This window comes from Phascolarctos cinereus, unplaced genomic scaffold (assembly GCF_003287225.1).
Source record: "Phascolarctos cinereus isolate Bilbo 61053 unplaced genomic scaffold, phaCin_HiC Scaffold_4;HRSCAF=312, whole genome shotgun sequence".
NCBI classification, from domain to species: Eukaryota; Metazoa; Chordata; class Mammalia; order Diprotodontia; family Phascolarctidae; genus Phascolarctos; species Phascolarctos cinereus.
The window spans coordinates 47386518-47405836 of record NW_027555847.1 but is presented as its reverse complement, the minus strand read 5'-3'; the positions used below and the strand labels follow the sequence as shown (position 1 = coordinate 47405836).

The 19319-nt window shown below is 41.5% G+C and overlaps 1 protein-coding gene across 1 annotated transcript in view; it reads right to left on the bottom strand.

Moving 5' to 3' along the window:
• Positions 1–1060: 1060 nt before the first annotated feature.
• EDEM1 (ER degradation enhancing alpha-mannosidase like protein 1) overlaps positions 1061–19319 on the bottom strand; it is a 36611-nt gene continuing 18352 nt past the window's right edge. The window contains 8 exon segments of the mRNA XM_020968448.2: positions 1061–5294; positions 6330–6533; positions 9644–9740; positions 10436–10509; positions 13912–14082; positions 16737–16822; positions 16825–16856; positions 18466–18640. Of these exon segments, the coding sequence (XP_020824107.1) occupies positions 5205–5294; positions 6330–6533; positions 9644–9740; positions 10436–10509; positions 13912–14082; positions 16737–16822; positions 16825–16856; positions 18466–18640 (929 nt within the window). The 3' untranslated portion in view covers positions 1061–5204.

Sequence of the window (19319 nt, the reverse complement as noted above, 5' to 3'; positions counted from 1 at the left end):
ATGATCATAGTATTCATGGCATTGACTTACCTGAGATGCAGTGAGGGACTGGACGAAGGGTTCAATGTCCCACCACATTGACAGATAATGGTAATCGAGGCCCTCAGGAGCATTGACTTACCCAGGGTCACACAGGTTGCAAGTGGCCACAGAGGGATGTGAATACAGATTCTCTGACTCTTAATCAGGCACAGGGTATTCCCTGGGTATTCCCCACTGCAAAACTTAAGCTAGGGCCCTTGATGCCAAGAAAAATTACCCAGTGATTCACAGTGAACAGAAACCAGCGGACTCCTAGTCTGGGCGGGACTCTGTAAGCCAAAGTGTTTCATCAGGCAGGCTGGTCTATTTCATCTTTTCCTGTATTATCGGCTTCAGTTTTCCTGGAAGGGGAAGGATCTGTCATTCCCAGAGGTGGAAGCACCAGGATTGCATCTTCTTTGCAGGAAACTAGGTCGGAGGAATTGCCGACAGCTGAAGGGAACTGCACTCATCGGGAGCAGGGGCCAGCTCAGAGAAACGTTCCTTTCCCCCCCAATGAAGGGCCCCGTTTCCAGGAGTCGGTAACAGGACTGAAGAGCCGGCCTCAGAGGCCCCAGAGATCTGCTCAAGCCTCCTGACAGAGCAGCACCTGTCACAGAGAACGCTCCGGCCCTGGGATCTGCTTCAGATACTTATCAGCTGTCAGACTCTAGGTCGCTTGTTTCACCTTTCTGGCTCGTACTCGCCTCACCTGTAAAAGGAAGAAGGCGGACCCAGGGTTGCTAAGGCCCCTCCCAGCTCTGTGAACCCTTACTTTACCAACAAAGAAGATGGAGCACAAAGGTGTGAAGCAATTTGTTTACCCAGGACCAACAGCGACAGAAACAGGCTTTCTGATTCAGGAGAATGTGGATGTAGGATTCTTGGAGTCAGCAACTCTCACTTCTGCCAGTGCCCGGCACATAATAAGCACTTCATAAGTGTACAGTGATTCTGACCCTGCTTTTAACCCTAATTCCATCCTTGCTTCAATATCTCACACACACACACATGCATACAGAAAAAAAAAGGTGACAACTAAAAAAAAATCTTTTAATGAAAACTGTAAAAATTCTAATAAATTTCAAAGAGCGAGATATTCTTCAGGATATTTATAAAAGAACATTTGGTCCTTTTACAAAACAAAAAAGCTCCCCTTTAATTTAAACCCATTTCTTATTTACATAGATTAAACATTTCATTTATAGTTGCAAATTATATTGCACATTACAGAGTGAGAAGCACACAACAGACCTGTATATTCCAACAAGTCGCCCCAGCCGTTTTCAATTCTGTTTTGCAAAAACAGATTTGCTTTTCTAGTGCATAATAAATAAAAATGTGCCCTATGTGTTGCTATTTAAAAAACAAAAAACACCTTCCAAAATCCTTCCTCCCCACATCTCTCACCTCTAAGAATCAAGAGTTGAGGCATGAGGCTGAATTGGGAAGCGCCATGGCTACCTGACATTTGACCAAATTCACATTTGTTTCAAGTGTGGTCACTATTCAAGGCCTGCTCCATGGCCCCACTGGTGACCAGTGAATACCCAATTTGAGATCATCTCAGTTGGCTTTCTTGTCACTTAAGAAATGGGTCACAGGACTGACTGAGACTTTCACTTCCAGGAGGGCCCCTCAACTGCAAATCAGAGGCACAATGGTGGGAGTCAGAAGACTGGGGACAGAGGAGAGATGTTTATGGCAACCATGACAGCAGAACTCCTTGGACCTAGCAGCAGACTTTCCAAACTTCAAATTAAAAAAAAAAAAGACACCCTGGAATGCTTAAGTGGAAAAGATGCAAGACATCAGGCAGGGTATGTGCATTCACAGCACAACATGAAGGAAGACTTTACAATTAACCAGTAACTGGAGCTGGGATGACAGGCAAGGCTACCCTACACCCCCTCCCACACCCAATCATAATGGGAAAAAAAAATTACTTATTGGTAATGTTAAACTATTTGTATTAAAGCATCCAAATTAAATAATGACTAAAACTTTCCTTCACATGTAACTGTATATATATTTCTTTAATCACTAGTTGTTTTTTGTGTTTGTGTGTGGTTTATTTTAGAGAAGTCAGCTAAAGGTTTCAAAACACCTACATCCTAATGCACTGTCAAAACTAAGAGATTAAGGGAGGCCACTATTTTAAGCAGTTTGGAGGCAGATGACAGCAGGAGGCCCCCAGGCAATATCTGATAGCAAAGTGTGATGGCACTGAGGGAAAGTCTGAAAGTGCAGTGGGCCCTAACGTAAGGTCAGTATACTTGCAAAGCTGGAAGACACCTTTAAAAAACAAAACTAAAAAAATTTTCCACCAAAAATTTGGAGTTTTGACTTTGGTCATGTTTTTGATGTACAAGAACTGTACACTATGGACTTTGGGCAGAGACATTTACAAAACACTTAGCATGACCAAGCGAGAAGATACATGACCAGCGTGGAGACCAAGACCGTCTGATGTGTTAGCCATCACCCATGCATGCTTAGTGATTGCCCCCTGCTCCAGAGGTGACCCGTACAATCAGCATCCCCATCAGCAGCTAACATCCAATGACATCAGCCCTCTCTGTAGCCAAACCAGCAAGAAAATGTCCTCTCCCTGGCAATCACCTTCCTTCTGCCTTCTGAGAGCTACCATCCACTGAAGACACAGTGAAGTAACAAGGTTAATGACCATCACAAAGCTTGGGGCAGCATCATTTCTATTGGCTTGTACTGGCACCGACCAAAATAGAAAATGAAGTTTACCCACACTCAAACCTCACTAATACTGCCTGTTTTTTTAAAACGCCATTAGAGATTTGATTCTGCCCTTCCTAATGACCAACCAATGACCCTAGGCACCACAACTGAGGCCTTCCAGGATCAATGTCTGGACCTAAACCCCTCTCTAGGAAGGACATTTGGGCTTGGGTAGGGCTGGGACATGGGGTTTTCATGAAGCCACTCACCAATCCTCACTAACACTTATGCACAAAGGTGCAGTCCTGGGAGCTGTTTCAGAATTGGTACATTATGTCCCTGAGTTGTGTAAACAGCTCAGCAGAGGAATGGATCATGATGCCAGGCACAGATTCCAACACCAGGAGAAGAAAAGGTGTTAGACACGCAAGAGTGGTGGGAAAGGAAGACATGCAGAACAGGGGACTGGAAGAGGATGTTACGTGGCTATCCCCCCACTTTGTCATGGAAACCTGGGATGCAGCAGGGACAAACCCAGAGAGTTGGCTACTCCAGTTCCAGCCCAGATAACACACACTGCCTGCTCCTCCTCCATGCCATGAAGGTTTTATCTTAAAGTTGGCTGGAGAAGGCAATGTGCAGGAGTAAAGGTGGAAAAGGAGGGAAGAGTTAATTATAAAAAGTCATGAAAGACTTTGGTTTTGGTTTTTTTTAAGCACAATATAATGAATGAATACTCTATCTACAAAGCAAATTAACTGCAGATAGTGATTCAGAACAGTATAAGGCTTTTGAAAATTAAACAGTGAAAAAGATCAATATTTTATGTTTTTGCTTTTTAAAAAAGTATATCCTATGTAATGGCAAAGAGTTTTAAAATGAGCTGACAGGTTTCTGAACCACATTATGAAAAATATCCAAGAGCTGAATCTTACATCTAATTTAAGAAAACTTAAAACACCTAAAACTACTAAAACTTACCCCCCCAAAAAAAAAGGAATGAAAAATTCCCCAGTTGGTTGATAAATGTGAGGGTTTAAGTAGCAATCTGCTTCCCTTTAGAAAAAGGGTAAAGAAAATCTGAAGTGGGCAGCAGTGACAAGGTAGGATATACAAGCAAGGCCGGAGCTCACTGTGTCTGACAGCCCAGATCACGACCTTTGATGGTAACAGTCCTCAGATCAGCTATTAGAGTTCAGTTCTAGTTTGAGTTCACTAATGACATGTTTGCATCAATGCGTGAAGGAAACACACTACCAACCAGAGTTTTCTGTTTCTTTCTAACAAGAGGAGGTTTTTCACTCCAAAAGTTAGTCTAGTTCCCTGGTTACTTACTTCCCTGAAATGAAATATTGAAAGGTCCCTACTGTCCATTTTCCCACCACCACAAGTCATTCCTAAGGAATAACAATCTATCCATTCTTTCACTATTTTATTCCAGCCCTACCTAGCTCTATGCTAACACCATGAGATCCTAACACAAACTGAGCCTGCTAAAAAGTAGAAGCAGCTTAGATTTTCAGTGACCCATAACCGAGTCATCGTAAGGCACTAACTGAAACTTGGGCAGGAAAAATGCCCAAACCATATAAGAGTATCATCCTGGTGATTTTCTTTCCCCATCTCCATTCAATGAGCACTAGAGATGAAACTGAACAAAAAAAGATTTTTTTTTTTTAACCTAAACATGGTCAGGATCAAGAAGCATGGCCAGCAAGCATGACAACAATTCAAGCACTTAAAATCACGAAAAGCCTGGGAGGAGCACTGAGCAGTTCTGCTCCACCCCAAAGGTGTGGGACTACTGGAGTTCTTCTGGAGAGTCCATGTTACTTTAGATTTTAAAACAAGGTCATTTCTTAGTTCCATGATATGATCCTTCAGAAGCCATTGGTTAGAATTCAGACATGGCAGTAATGATTAGTTAGGGTTACTTGGCACATTGGTGGCAAAAGATTAATTTTCTTTTCTTTAAAAATAAATGTAATCCAAAATCAGGACAGATGATGGCTTACTGGAGAGCTAGGAGACAGCCTAACCATCCCACAAGAGAAAACATTGCTGTTTGAAAAAAAAGAAGTGAACCCAGTAAACCCTTCTGTAGAGGGATCTTAACCACAATCCCACTGCAAAAAGGTAGCGCCAGCCTCTATGACAAGAGGTAGCCACTCCTTAATACTGGCCTTCACAAGCAGTCTATTGTAAAATCAGAGTTGTCACTTCAGCTTTGCTCAGTGACTACTGTGTTCAGTAAAGGGACAATCTATCAGCTACTCTTGATTTCAAATCTTGATAAAGAAATACAGGGGACCAATTTTCATTGTGTTTTGAACTGGAGAGAATAATTAAAATATGCAAGAACAGAGAGCAAGTACGTTGCTGGCCAAACCTCCATCATCATATTATTCATGGCCAGACTTTTGTACTCCTTCCACTTCAGTTAGACCTCTGTATCTGTTTGTTTAAACATCACCATGCAAGGTGATCCCTCAAATCAGGCCGACCATCTGATCAATCTGTCTCATGTAGATACTCTTGAGGGGCAGAGAATACCTTCTCTCATCAGGAATACGATTGCACTAGGAAAAAAAAGAAAATTTGGGGGAAAATTAATTCTGAATTCCAATCCCTGGTCCACCAGTCCCCCAGGTAACACAGTTGTCTAAGTATTCTTACCCTTCGGTACAAAGAAGCTACGGAAGAGATAGCTAATGTACTGGGCAGTGTAAGATGACATCACAAAATATGAGCTGGAAGGGACTTTTGAGAATATGTAAACCCAATCCCTTCATTTCAAAAATAAGGACACTGAGGCTCAGAAAGGTCAGCTTATCTAGATCATATAGCTAGTTGTTGACACAGCTGGGAAGAGAATCTGGATCTTTGACTCCACAATAAATTAGTCATCCTAGAATTTGAGATGGCAACTTGTCTAAAAAAACTTCCTACTTCCACCCCCCACCCCCCACTCCCCCATACTGGAATCATGTTTCAATCTCTTCCTTTTACCACCCTGACATTCACAAGGCTATCGAAATGCTGGAAACTGTATGTTGAAAGCACTTTAAGCAGCTATTCTGGAGAAAAGGAGAGGACAAAACAGAGGGTACATCAACAAGTGGGACTGTCTCCTCCAAAGTTTTCAATATGTAATGTGATACAGATACACAGTCCCAAACATCCAGTATTGGCATTATTCTGAAAAATAGGCTTTTTTTCTGTTAGGAGATGTGGAAGAGATGGGACTGAGACATTCAGAACAGAGCAGAATTAAAAGGTTCTGTGAAACTCTGGTTTAGGGTGGATTTTAGAGGCTGTGTCACCAAAATAACTAATTCTACTTCAGTCAAATATTAATGGCAACCATATTAAATCTTAAAAGTCTTCATTTTCTGCCTCACTCCTATCAGAACATCACATTACATTTAGTTAAACATAGTTTTAAAACTGGCTTATCATATCAAATAGCCAAATCTAAAAACAGCCACCTCCAATTTAAAATTCCAATTAATAGGAATCGCTTCCCTGTCCCTCTTTCCTCCAATCTCCTTAATAACGGGTCATTACCAGTATTTTTTCCACCTTCTAAACTCATTTTTTTAAAAAATGCTTACATTTAGGCTTGAATTGATCACTTTTAAGTCCAAAGGTTTGGGTCGAGGCACATGTTTTTCTTCCTGGTGCTCCTCTCCCTCTTCTGAAAGGGATTTTTTCCAAGGAGAGTTCCGAAGATGTTTGTCCACAGACACGATATGCCCTTCAGTAGTAAACATGTATCTGTTTCCAGATTGGTGCACTGGATTCTCTTCATCAAACAACTGGGAAGGGAAAAAAACATGATGCAATCCTCAGGCAGAAAGTCACAACCCCAGAACTGACTTAGGTGCAGAGTTCCTCCCCTCAACAATCACTATAAAGAAAAGGGGCTTTTAGGAAAGGATAGTAGCAATAAAAATGTACCACTGAATGTGACAGCTGTTAAGCTGTAGTTTTATAATAGAAAGGGAAAACAATCTGGAGTTGGTCACACCAAAGGAGGAGAGGGTAACATGACATGCTGGATGATCATGAGGACTTCACTGAAGGTGATCAGTTTGACCAAGAGTGAGAGTCAGAACTCACAGAATCAGAAAATCTTAGCAATGGAAGTGATTTCAAGTTTAATTCAGCTCAACAAACACTTATAGGTCCCTGTGAACCAAGAGCTGTACTAGGTCCTAGGTGATGTCATGATTCGGTTAATGGAGAGCTCCCCTACACACACACACACACACACACACACACACACACACACACACACACACACACACCTACAACAAAGGCTGGCTAATACTAACTACATCACAGAGGTAGCAAGCAAAGTGCCATATGAAGTCTGAGGAAGGAAAAGATCAATGCTGCCTAATTTGGAAAGGAAATGGGAAAAGATGAATAAAAGGGAAGACTCCTTAAAGGAGACAGTTGAATTAATTTGTGCACATAGGATGTGCAGCAAGAGCCTACAGGATACCATAAGCAAAGACATAGAGGTGAAACAATACCAGGAGCTTATATCAAGTTGTTCAGTCCAGTTAAGAGTGTAGAATAAAGAGGAGAGCAGGAAAAAAAGAAAGCAGGAAAAGTGAAGTGGTCGTTGGCAATTAGGAGCCAACGAAGGGCTTTGCACAAAGGAGTAGCATGATCATATTTATGCAGAGGGAAGGTAAATTTGACAACCAACTGACAAAGGGTTTTACCAAGAGAAGCAATAGAGCTAGGACAGATGATTAGGTGGTTGCTGCAATAGTGTAAGCAGGTGGTAATGATAGCCTACATTCTGGCAGCAGCAATGCGAACATAGAGGAAGAGAGGCATGCAAGCTATTTCAGAGACAGAATCCACATGACCTAGTAACCAATTACAGAAAAGAGGTAAGGGAAAGGAAAAAGTAAAAGATAACACCAAGGTTTTCAACACGGGAAACTGGGCAGTATAGTGACAGAAATGATCACATGGTAAGGATTAATAGGCTTATGGGGAAAGATAAGCATGATTGTGGACATGTCCAAAGGACAACCAGATTGAGATGTATGTCACTGATGGTAGGGGTCCAGAGCTCAGGTGATGATCTAATTTGGAAATTAGATGTTAAGGTTAAGAAGCCATGGGAGTGCCAAAATTGCCAAGGGAGAGGAGGGGAGAAAAAGAGGGTACAGGTACATAATTTAGCACTGGAAGCAATCTTGGAGGTCATATGGATCAAGCCCCTCAATTCAGATGACAGGAAATTGAGGACCAAAGAGGAAAGTGGCCTGGCCAAGGTCACAGAGAACCCAAATGAAGTGCTCTTAACCATTACCCCAAACTATGTCTTCAGGACTTACTGGAGAATGCACACACCAAAAGGGAGCAGGACAGGCAGCAAAGGAGAATCAAGAGGAAGGAGCATCGAAGAAGAGAGAGCGGCCAGTGTCAAAGGCTGCCAAGAGGTCAATAAGGATAAAGACTCAGGGAAAGTCATTAGGATTGGGCAACTGGCAACCTTTGCAGGACAGACGGGCACATAAAGCAGATTTTAAAGTGTGGAGGAACACAAAGCATCAGAAAGAGAGATCCTTTTCCCAGAAGCTTAGCAGTAAGAGGAAGACAGACAAGTTAGATTGTGACAGAAGGGCCAAAGGAAGACTTTTTAGGATTAGAGAAACCATAGTATATTGCAGGTTATGAGAAGAGCCCAATAAAGGAAATGTTTTTAAAAGTATTAAGTGAGAGGAAGGGGAAGATTGCTGGAAAGATTCCAGAAGAGGAAAAAGGCATGTGTTCAAGGCATAGAGAAAAGGAAAGCCTCCAACATGACGATTCTGTCATTATAGCGCATTAACTCACCGAACTGATTAAGAAACTAGAGACTCAGAAAAGAGAAGCCATTTGGTTAAGATGATCAGGTTAATTTGTGGCAGAGCCAGAACTAGAACCTAGTTTTCCAAAACCTTGGCCCCGTGAGTTTAATTCACAAGTATGTATGTGTGTGTACACGTGTGTACGTGGGTGTGCGTGTACGTACGTACGTGGGGGTGGTGTATGTGTGTGGGGGTGGATATGTGTGTGTACGTGGGGGGGTGGAGGGGAGGTGTTTCTTTTTTTAAGCTGTCATGGCTATATGGGTAGCTAAGGGCCAGCACTCACAGTTGGCCTCAGATCTCCTGAACCCAGGGTTCTTTTCAGGGCATCTCACTTGCTCACATGTAAAGACACAACACAGGAAGAGCCACTGCTATCTAATTCCCCTGAACCCTGGTCTCAGTTCCTGTTTCTCAAGCAAGGGACTGTAACACTGTTATATTGTGAAGACATTCTTGGGTGTGTGTGTGTGTGTGTGTGTGTGTGTGTGTGTGTGTGTGTGTGTGTGATCCTGGATTTCCTCACTCTTCTTTAATGATTTTTTTTTAAATAAGGATGGGAGTGGAGATGGTGGCAACCATGGTGGAAAGAAGAGAGAAGGGGTGTGTGTGTGTGTGTGTGTGTGTGTGTGTGTGTGTGTGTGTGTGTGTGTGTGTGTGTGTGTTCAAATCCTACCTCTGACTTAACCACTCACTAGCTGTGTGATCTTCAGCAAATCTCAGTTTCCTTTCTGTAAAATGGGGATAAAAACAATACCTTTTTCCCAGGGTTGTTGTGAGGATAAAATGAGGTAATATTTATAAAGCACTGTGCTTTAAAGTTTAAAGCATTACATAAATGCTAACTACTATTATGCCGTATGGGAGGAAACAAGGGAGGAGGAAGAGTTATAGGGTAGAAAATATATCTGGATGAATGGATGGCCAGAGTGTATGACCCCCAGCATGTTTATAGATAGGCCAGGAACTAAATAAATGTTATCAACACTGCTCTAAGATTTATTGAAAAGGTTATCATTGAGTGAATCACTTTTGAATACAATACATACCAGATACAAGTATTTACAGGTCTCACTCAGAAAGAAACTTTCCATCCGGTCCTCTTTTGATTTGTCTATGACATGATGTAATGTAGCATAACCACATCTGCAAAAGAATTGGTGCTTTTAATTCTAAAAAGTCTTCTCTACCTAACCAGCAAAATAAACTTCCTAGATATGGTCTTCTAAGATACTAATAACCAAACTCCACATAGACAACCACATGGGCTTCAATGCTCTCTACTCTTGTTTTGAAAGGGCAGTAAATATACTAATGGGCTAATCTAATGCCAATGGAGTGTTCTGCAATATAGACAAGACCCTGTTTCATTTTGGGCCTCAATTCTTAACTGTAGTAACAAAAGACTTTTAAGAATTTTTTTTAAAGACATCCAGAATTTGATTGAAGAACAGCAATTAGGCTATAAGTGGTGGCAGGTTATAACTTGCAAAGTCACCACCAAGAAACAGCAAGAGTCACTGCAGTTTGAAAGTTTACAAACTAGATCTGGAGACTTTACACCATGGGATCTTAGAGTTGGAAAGTACCTTCGAGGCCAACAGACTCACATTAAAGAGAAAAAACTGAAGCCCAGACTTGTCCAAGGTCACAACACTGGTTGATTGTGGAGCCTATATTAGAACCCAGGCCTTCCAACCCCTAATGCTATGCTCTTTCACAGACACTGCCTGCCTCCCCTTTTATTTCCAAATGCAATATAAAACAACATTTCACAGAACAACTCAAAACAGGGCCAAAAAGTGGCCAACAAAGAAGAAGGAAGGAACTTCAAAACTGACTTGACTTTTGTATACTTTTCCAGGCTCTGAAGAATATCCATTCCTACATGGAGGTAAAAGGGATTCTTGGTTGCCTAAAAAGAACAAAAAATAAAGTAAAATAAAAGGAACATAATCTAGCAAAAGAAATAGAAAAACCACCTCAAAACATATATCAGATAGCTTAGAGCACTGAGTAGGGAGATACTAATACTGACCAAAGGAAGGTAGACACAGAGCAAAATGAATGTTTTGGGGTACTTCAAAAATACGAAAGAATTAGGGAAAACTCATTTTTTATATATCACCATAACCCACATCTATAGTCTGTTTTGCTTAAGTTTTCAACGGTCTCAGAACATCTTGCTCCAGGGATATTGACTTGTGCTCTATGGAGAGCACAAGGTCAGGGTCAAAGATAAAAAACACAACAATGCTCAAATACTCACTCCTCACCTAGCATAAGGCAACATCAGGAGCCGGGCTTTCATTACCTTAAAGGCCAAACCCAGGTTCTACTTCTCTTTAAATAACTGGGTCAACAACAAGCAGACAGAACACTTTTTGCCTCCACCTCTCCCCCAGGTACCACCCCCCAAAAAAGGCCAGAATCAAGCTCTGCTGACAACAGGAACCAGGCCTTCCAAGAAAGCTTAAAACCAGGTTCTGCTAGAACTCAGAATCACTGACTCTGGAGTCAGGAGATCTTAGAGATGATCTCATCCTCAACATTTCCTCAGTAGTTTCCAGAAAAAGCTTCCTGGCCACATCTGGTTGAGTGCTTTCACTAATAAATTACTATATTTATACCAAGCAACAAGCAGTTAATTTTTCTAGTCATTTAAGTTGCAAATCAAAGGTCCTATTGAATTCAGATGCATGTGTCATTAGTGTCAAATATGGTATCTCTGCTGTTGTAAAATCATACAGACCCAGAAGTTGTAGGTAAAGAATTTGAGAAATGCCGTTTTTAAAATGTCATGGATATACTGGACCATGGTTTAAGTTGGAAAAAGTTAAGAACAGAAATGAGGAAGTGGGTAAAACAAGAAAGAGAATGGAGAGAAAAGATCTAAAAGCTAAAAGGCAATAAAAATGACACAAAAGAGGAAAAAATAGACCAATGCCAAAACTATCAGTTAAAAATGTATACCTTCACTTTTTACTTATTACAGATGTTATTTTTTTAAAAAAGCTTCAAAAAATGAGGAAATTGGTGTGCTTACCTTAAAAAATTAAGATTGCTTTTCTTTCTGTTAATTAATTGATACCCCAAACCAGGGGTGGGGAACCTGTGGCCTCAAGGCCCTCTAGGTCCTCAAGTGCAGTCTTCTGACTGAACCCAAACTTGAGAGAACAAATCCTTTTATTAAGGGGATTTGTTCTGTGAAGTTTGGATTCAAAGGGCTGCAACTTGAGGACCTAGAGGGTCACATGTGGCCTCAAGGCCACAGATTCCTCATCCCTACCCCAAACCATTACACCAATCATTACCCTTTCCTCTTCCTTGACTTCCCTCCCTCTTTCTTCCACCAGGGAAGAACAGCCAGGATTCCACAGGTGCTGTTGGCTGAACCTGAACCAACCTCAGGCTCACTTTCTCTCCTGCTTAGGCAGCCAGCTTTTAAAAAGTATGTATCCTCAGGAAAAGGCACACTGGATTGAAACTGTGGCAGAGAGTGACATTTCATAAGGAAGACTTCACTCTCGGCAACAATGTAACAATTTCCAAAAAAACACTGTATCTATCTTTAGATAAGGTTCCCTATTGTATATGAGAGGGTTTGTACACAGAGACACACTAATGTATTGCTGGTGAGCTCTGAATTAGTACAACCATGCTGGAAAGTCATTTGATATTATGCAAAATGGTTACATGTTTAATTTAACCCAAAGATTCTACTATTAGGCATACTTCCCAAGAAGGTCATCGATAAAACACAAAGTATTCACATATAGCATCACTTTTTGTGGCAACAAAGAATTAGAAACAAAGTGGATGCCCACCAACTAGGGATGTAATAGAATGTTATTGCACTGTAAGAAATGACAAATGTGATAAATACAGAAGCACAGAATGACTTATATGAATTGATGATGGGTGACATAAACTGAACCAAGGAAACAATGTACACAATGACTACAACAATGCAAACTGGGAAGAACAACAATCGTAAACCAATGTAAGACGAATGTCACAAAATTACAAAGACTAGGCAATAGCACCCAAAATGAAATGAAAAGATATCTTCCCTCATTACTTTGCAAATGTGGAATTACTTTGCACAATACACATTACATGTACTATGACGGGTGTGGAACACTGCACGTGTTTTCATATTTTTTAAATGTATTGATTTTTCTTGCTGATTCTTTTTTCTCTTTTCCTTTAAAAAAATGTTATACAAGATGGTTCTCTGGGACAGGGAGAAGAGGTTTAAAGGGGAAATTTAGGCGATGTTAAAACAAAAAAGTCAATAACTTTTAATAAAAGAAAAAAAGATCCAAATGAAAACATCAAACAGGAATCCTCTAGGATTCCTTTATAAGCAAGGACAAGAAAGCAGAGTTTTCTCTGTCTGAATACCTATCTCATGTTAGAATACAATAATGTAGGGGTTTTTTTATTCTGCCTACTATATTTGCTGAGGGCCAAATTTCCATGTTAAACACATGGTGCTCTGTAAACATTTATGGATATATGTATTTATATTGCGATACATATATATGTATAAACACACATACATGTAAATACATGACAGGTCTCTAGTTCTATCAGAGGAACTCTCCATCTACCCAGTTAAGCTCCAGAGAGTTATGTAAGACACACAAAGGTTAATTTGCCAAGGGCCAAAAAGTCTATGTTTCAGGGGCTACATTTGAACCTAGGTCTTTCTGATTCCAAGTCCAACACTCCATCCACTACAATACACTGTTCTTGTTCGTTCTCATTCTCTCTCTCTTTCTATATATATACACATGTGTGTGCGTGTGTGTGTGTACATATAGGCACACATACATATACATATATACATACATATTTATGTGTATATTCACACATATACATGCACACGGACACACATATATGCATATGTAATCATATAGGAAATATAATCCTATATTATAAAATATATTCCCATATTATAAATATATAAAATTATATAAAATTATATATTATATAATAATGTTGTATATCACATTTTTTATATATCATACCGCAAATATTTACTACATATTTACTTACAAACACACACACACACACACACACACATATATACACGCGTTATATAACCCTGGACTTAATGCAGTCACTTAACCTCTAACTAAGATGATAACACACAGAGCATTCATAGAGGGAGTTTCCTAAACAAACAAAACCCCAGGCTAGACCATACATATTTAGGTAATACTTTTACATGTCTACTAGACAGATATGTAACTGTGAACACATAACACACATGCATTTTTTTCTCCCACTCTCAAATGAACTTGCATACCTGGTAAAGGAGATAGGTTGACTCCACCAGCTCTGGCCTCAAAGGGTAAAAGAGGACATCAGGGGCCTGTAGTTGCCAGTTGTACCGCTCTGGGAGGGCACCATATCGCTTCCAGATGGCATAATAAAAGGCGTGAAGGCAGATGGCATCTTCCACATCCCCTATTAATACCTACAGAAAAGATTAAAGAATAACTTGATGGTCACTTCCCCCGAGGAGAAAGCTCTTCACTCCAATTCAACATGAATGATTTTCTACTCCATAAACTTTGCTGTAGCTTATCTACAGACATGGCTGGAGACATGTTCCCAGAGAGGAAGCTAGGCTGGACATCTGAGCAAACAGAATGATGAGGCCTATGCATCCTCATTTCGTTAAAGAGCTTCAAACAGAGAGGGCAGGAGGTTTTCAGAGGTCCTATAAATGAATGGAGAAGCATCTCAATTGACTGTTACTGGAAGAATTCAAAATTTACTTCAAATCAGCCTGTAGAGTACATTTTTGGGCTTATCTGAAAGTGAGAGCACCAGCCATGGAGGGAGGGGGTCATTTCAAACAATGAGAAAGTCATAGTGGGAAGCTTGCTCTTCTGGACTAAGGAGGAACTAAGATGCTATCTGGCTTCTGTGCCTGGTTGCTCCCTGGTGACAGACGGCTTTACCACAGTTGATTCTCTGAGCTGTCTACACAAAGCTGCCTCCTCTCAAGCCTCCCTGGAAGCTGGGGGCATTCCAGCTGCAAAGAGCTTCCAAAGAGAGACAGATGCGTCACTATGTGCTTTAAAGACAAGCAGAGACAGCACATCACCAACAAAGACTTGCTTCTCAGATGTAGCAACAGAAGACTTCATCAAGGACCCCTATGAACGGATAAGGAAGCAGGCTGGCCATGCACTGCAAATGAGGGACAGCTGACTCATGACCCAAAGACTGAACTGGACAGTAGAAAAGAAACCTGAAGACTTCTGGCAAGCTGAATGGATCCTCTACAGAGGATCTGCAGAAAGACAGGAACAAGAATTGCTTGGGATAACCCGAGGAGGTCCGGGGTCAAGATGGTCCTGGAAACAGGCAAACCCACACAGACATCTTTTGTTATTGTTAACTAGACCTGTGACCTCCTCTGTGGACAGAGCTCCCAGTGAGAAACTCCCTCCACCAATCACTGCAGATATGCACCGGCTCCAAAACTGGCCTCTTAGAGAGTCCTCTGGAGCACTGAGGGGTTCAGCAACTTATCCCGGGTGACAATGACAGCCTGTGTTGGAGTGGGACTCAATCCCAAGTCTCCCTGAGATCCACTACGCTACAGGTGAGATTAGAGATCCAGCGCAAACTGACAGGGACAAGGGGGACCGTCTTGGATAGGCTGGCCACTGAAAACCAAGGACGACAAAGCAAAACCTACCTTAAAAGGAACTCAGTGTTTTCAAGCAGAACAAGAACAAATACATTTCTGGCTCATAGCAAGTGCTTAATAAATGCTTGTTTAATTAATTAATAGGTAGCATTAGTCAGAGAATCTCAAGCATTGAAAGGAATCATAGAAGCCACACTGTCCACCCTACTGTCCAATAGAGGCTTCTAGGGCCTCCCTGACAAGTAGCCTTCTCATCTCAGCTGACCACTCCCAGGGACAGGTAACTTACAACCACCCTTATGCGGCAGCTAGAGTGCTTCAATCCTTCCTTTACCATTCACCCATCATTCCCAGTGACCCTGCCTACAAGCCAAAGTACTCCAAATATCTGAAGACTGAGTATGCCCTTGTGAATTGCCCGTCAGAGGGGAGCACCAAAAACTCTTGTCTTCTGTGAAGAAGGTACTGAAGCTGGCGCAATCTCACAATGTTTACATACCAATGACAATATGACCAAAGATCTGGTAAATCTGGTTATCCAGATTTCATTACCTTATATACTCTGGAAATTCTCAGGTCTCCTCTCGGCCCCCAAACACACTGAAAGGAGTCTGGCAAATTAGATCAACTGAACTTTAAATGATGTCCAATTCTGTCTCACCCAAAACAGAAGAGCCGGACCCAGCTCTCATTCTTTAACTATCTATTCTGTGAATGCCCTGCAAGAGCTACAGCTTCTCCTGTGCCCCAGTCCAGCTGCCAGAACTATAGAGCTAAGATGGGAAGGAGTCATGAGGATAGCATCAGAGCCAAGCATGGAATGTCCAAATTACTTCAGAGACAAATAGAAACTTTTGGTTTACCTGGCTGATGTTATCTATATTTATCCTTTTCCACTGGTGCAACTAAAGATCCAGCTACATTTGAGAGAAAACAATTCATAAAAAACATTTTTAACCTTCCCCCACTCCAAGTTGAACCTGCGAAATATTAGCTTCCAAACCCTTAGTCACTGTAAGGGCACTGCCTCAGACAAACTGAGGCCTGGGAAAGACCTTAATCTAGAAAGGCCAAGGTCACCCACTGCATCTCACGCCACTAATGTCTTGCCATTGGACTTCAATGACTCTGGAGAAGAAAGAGAGAGAGTCTGATGACTTTGCATGGTTCTGCCTCACTTGAATCCATTTCACTTGCAAGTCAAAACATCACCCTTGTGATATCCTTGATTGTCTTTGAGAACAAAGCTTTGTTACTCCAGCTCTGACTTGTTCTTAGGTACAAGCTATTGGCTATAAAGGTTAGAAAAACAGACCCTAACCAGGACCTAAACAATTTCAAGGTTATTTTCCTGCTTGGGGCATCAAATCAGTCCAAGAAATAAGGACAAAACCAAAACAAGGAGCATTCACTACTCCAGAAGGCGGCATTACCTTCTTTTCCTAAGGAAGTTAACACAAACCCACCTGTAATCCAGGGAAAAACGCCTGCAGAGAGTCAATCCAGGTATTCATCAGATGGCCACTGAACATGTTGACATTCACATACAGCGAGGGTCTCCTTCACCTTCATTACAAGCTTCCCGGCTACAAAATTAAACAAAGCAGAAAGGGCTTTAATAGGCCCTACAATTTCTGAAAGGGACACAATGTTGAAGTTCACTTATCTACTACTTTCCTTTCAAAAACACATCCTTTTGAAGGTAACTTTCATACCTGGTTATAATCACTTTCTCTAGAGAAAAGAATTCAGTATAATGCAAATCCAAATTGGACTTCACCCAAGGAGGCTTGGTTATTGAAGTTCAAGGAAGACAGGTTCTCTTCTAGGGAGGCATGGGGTTCTAGCTCTGGGACTACCATTAAGTAGTGGTATGATCTGGAGCCAGTCATGGCTTCTCTGAATCTCAGTTTCCTCAAATCTAAAAATTCTAGAGTTGAAAGAGGACCTACCATATATACCTAATAAATGCTTCCCGAATTGAATGTAACCATCCAGGCCCCATGGCATGGACCCAAAGAATATGCTCTGGGAGCTGTGTGGCACCCTAGACTCGAGTCAGAAAACCTGGGATATGGTTCAGGTTCCTGAACAAATTAAGTTTGTGACCTTGAGAAAGTAATTCCACATCTTTAGGTCACTTAATTTCTTCATCTATAAAATGGGGGGAAGGGACGATATCATCACTAAAATCCCTTCCAACTCTGAAACACTATGATTCTCTGATTACATAAGCAAAGCTCAAGTTTATTTTCCAATTTTTTCCCTTCCACAAACAAAAATTACCATTTTAGTCTTTTATGGTATCATATCCTACCTCCAAATACAGTCATTTAAGAGGGAGCTGCTATTAAGGCCAAAGATAAACACACTATAAGACCAAGAAAACCTTAAGCACCACACAGCACAGGCTGTGGAGTCAGCCAGGGTCCAGACAAAATGAAATATGTGGCCAAGAAGAAGGAATCCAGGAAGAAAGTCACTACAGCATGGACAAGGGAAGGGGAAGGGAATAAGCAGTGATACAGCACCGACCATGAGCCAGGAACAGCACTAAGTACTGTATAAATACTGCAAGTCAGCTAAGTCCTCCACAGCAATAATCTCCTGACCTGCTGGACCCATATAATAAGTGATAAGTAACTGTGTAGTACAGAAAGAGAAAACAAGCCAGGTCACCTAGATAAGCAATGGGAATTACCTGGACTAATCTTCAGCAGCACAAAAGCAAAAAGACTGAAAGGGGTGTCAAGTATGGAAATGGAAGGAAGTGAGGAAAGAGGGGATGAAGGAAAAGGGGAAGGGGAAAGAGAAAGGGAAGGGGGAAAAGGAAAAGGAAGGAGAAAGAGAAAGGGAAGGGGGAAAAGGAAAAGGAAGGGAAAGAGAAAGGGAAGGGGGAAAAGGAAAAGGAAGGGGAAAGAGAAAGGGAAGGGGAAAAGGAAAAGGGGAAGGGGAAAGAGAAAGGGAAGGGGGAAAAGGAAGGGGAAAGAGAAAGGGAAGGGGGAAAAGGAAAAGGAAGGGGAAAAGGATGAGCACGCTGGAAGGGGCTGGGCAACAGGAAAGAGAAACAGAAGGGAAGGCGGTGGGCAAGGGGAGGAAAGAAGGCAAACAGCTTAAGATCTGCAAGGCAATTTCAGAACACCTCTCAATTGTTTTTGCAAAGGCCAAAAAGAATTGGGCATTAGATACACATACCCTCTTCTTAAATAGCTCTGGATACTCCGATAGGCAGCATTAAACATCTCCAGGTCACCATCTTCTCCAAAGAGGATGTAAGATTTCAAGAGGTATTCATAGAAGGAATCCGACCCAGCACCAAGGCCACTCTGCTTCCCAACCCAGTGGCCTGTTTGGATGTTCACGACATTCCCTGAGAAGAGACACAACATAGGACGTTTCAAGGCTCCACTATCCAGCTCTTCCATCTCTCAATCACACACTGCCATCTGACCCATCAGCGGTAACCCTAATTGGTGGCCAGCGAGAGAAGGGGGAAACGTTGGCTGTTAAATCTTAATTCAGCACATCACAGGGAAACGAACGCTGAATTGGGAATAAAAGGACCTAGGTTTAAAAACTAGCTCTGCTACTTGCGTAACCTGGGGCAAATCACAACTTCTCTGGAACTCAATTTCTTTATCTACTCAAACCAAATGGCATCTGAGGTCCACCACAATTTTAAACCTAGACCTGAGCTTCCTATGAGTTACAGCCCTAATTCTCAACTCTTCGGAGCAAAAGAAAGGTACCAGATCATCTGTGACATCAGGCTATGCCAATCAGATGACATAAGTACAACTGGGGACTATCTGGACTATTATGAAGCACAAGAGGTGACTACTTCTTTTTCAGTGATTAGCTGTGGTTCACAAGTATCCAGTCAAGGATGACAAAGACTATATACTTGAGAAATTTTTACAATGCAAAGCATAACATTAGAAATGAAACCCATTTCAAAAGTCTACCTTGAGCTCTTAGACTACAAAATACACACACACACACACACACACACACACACACACACCCTTCAGGTTTAATTCAGTCTAGTA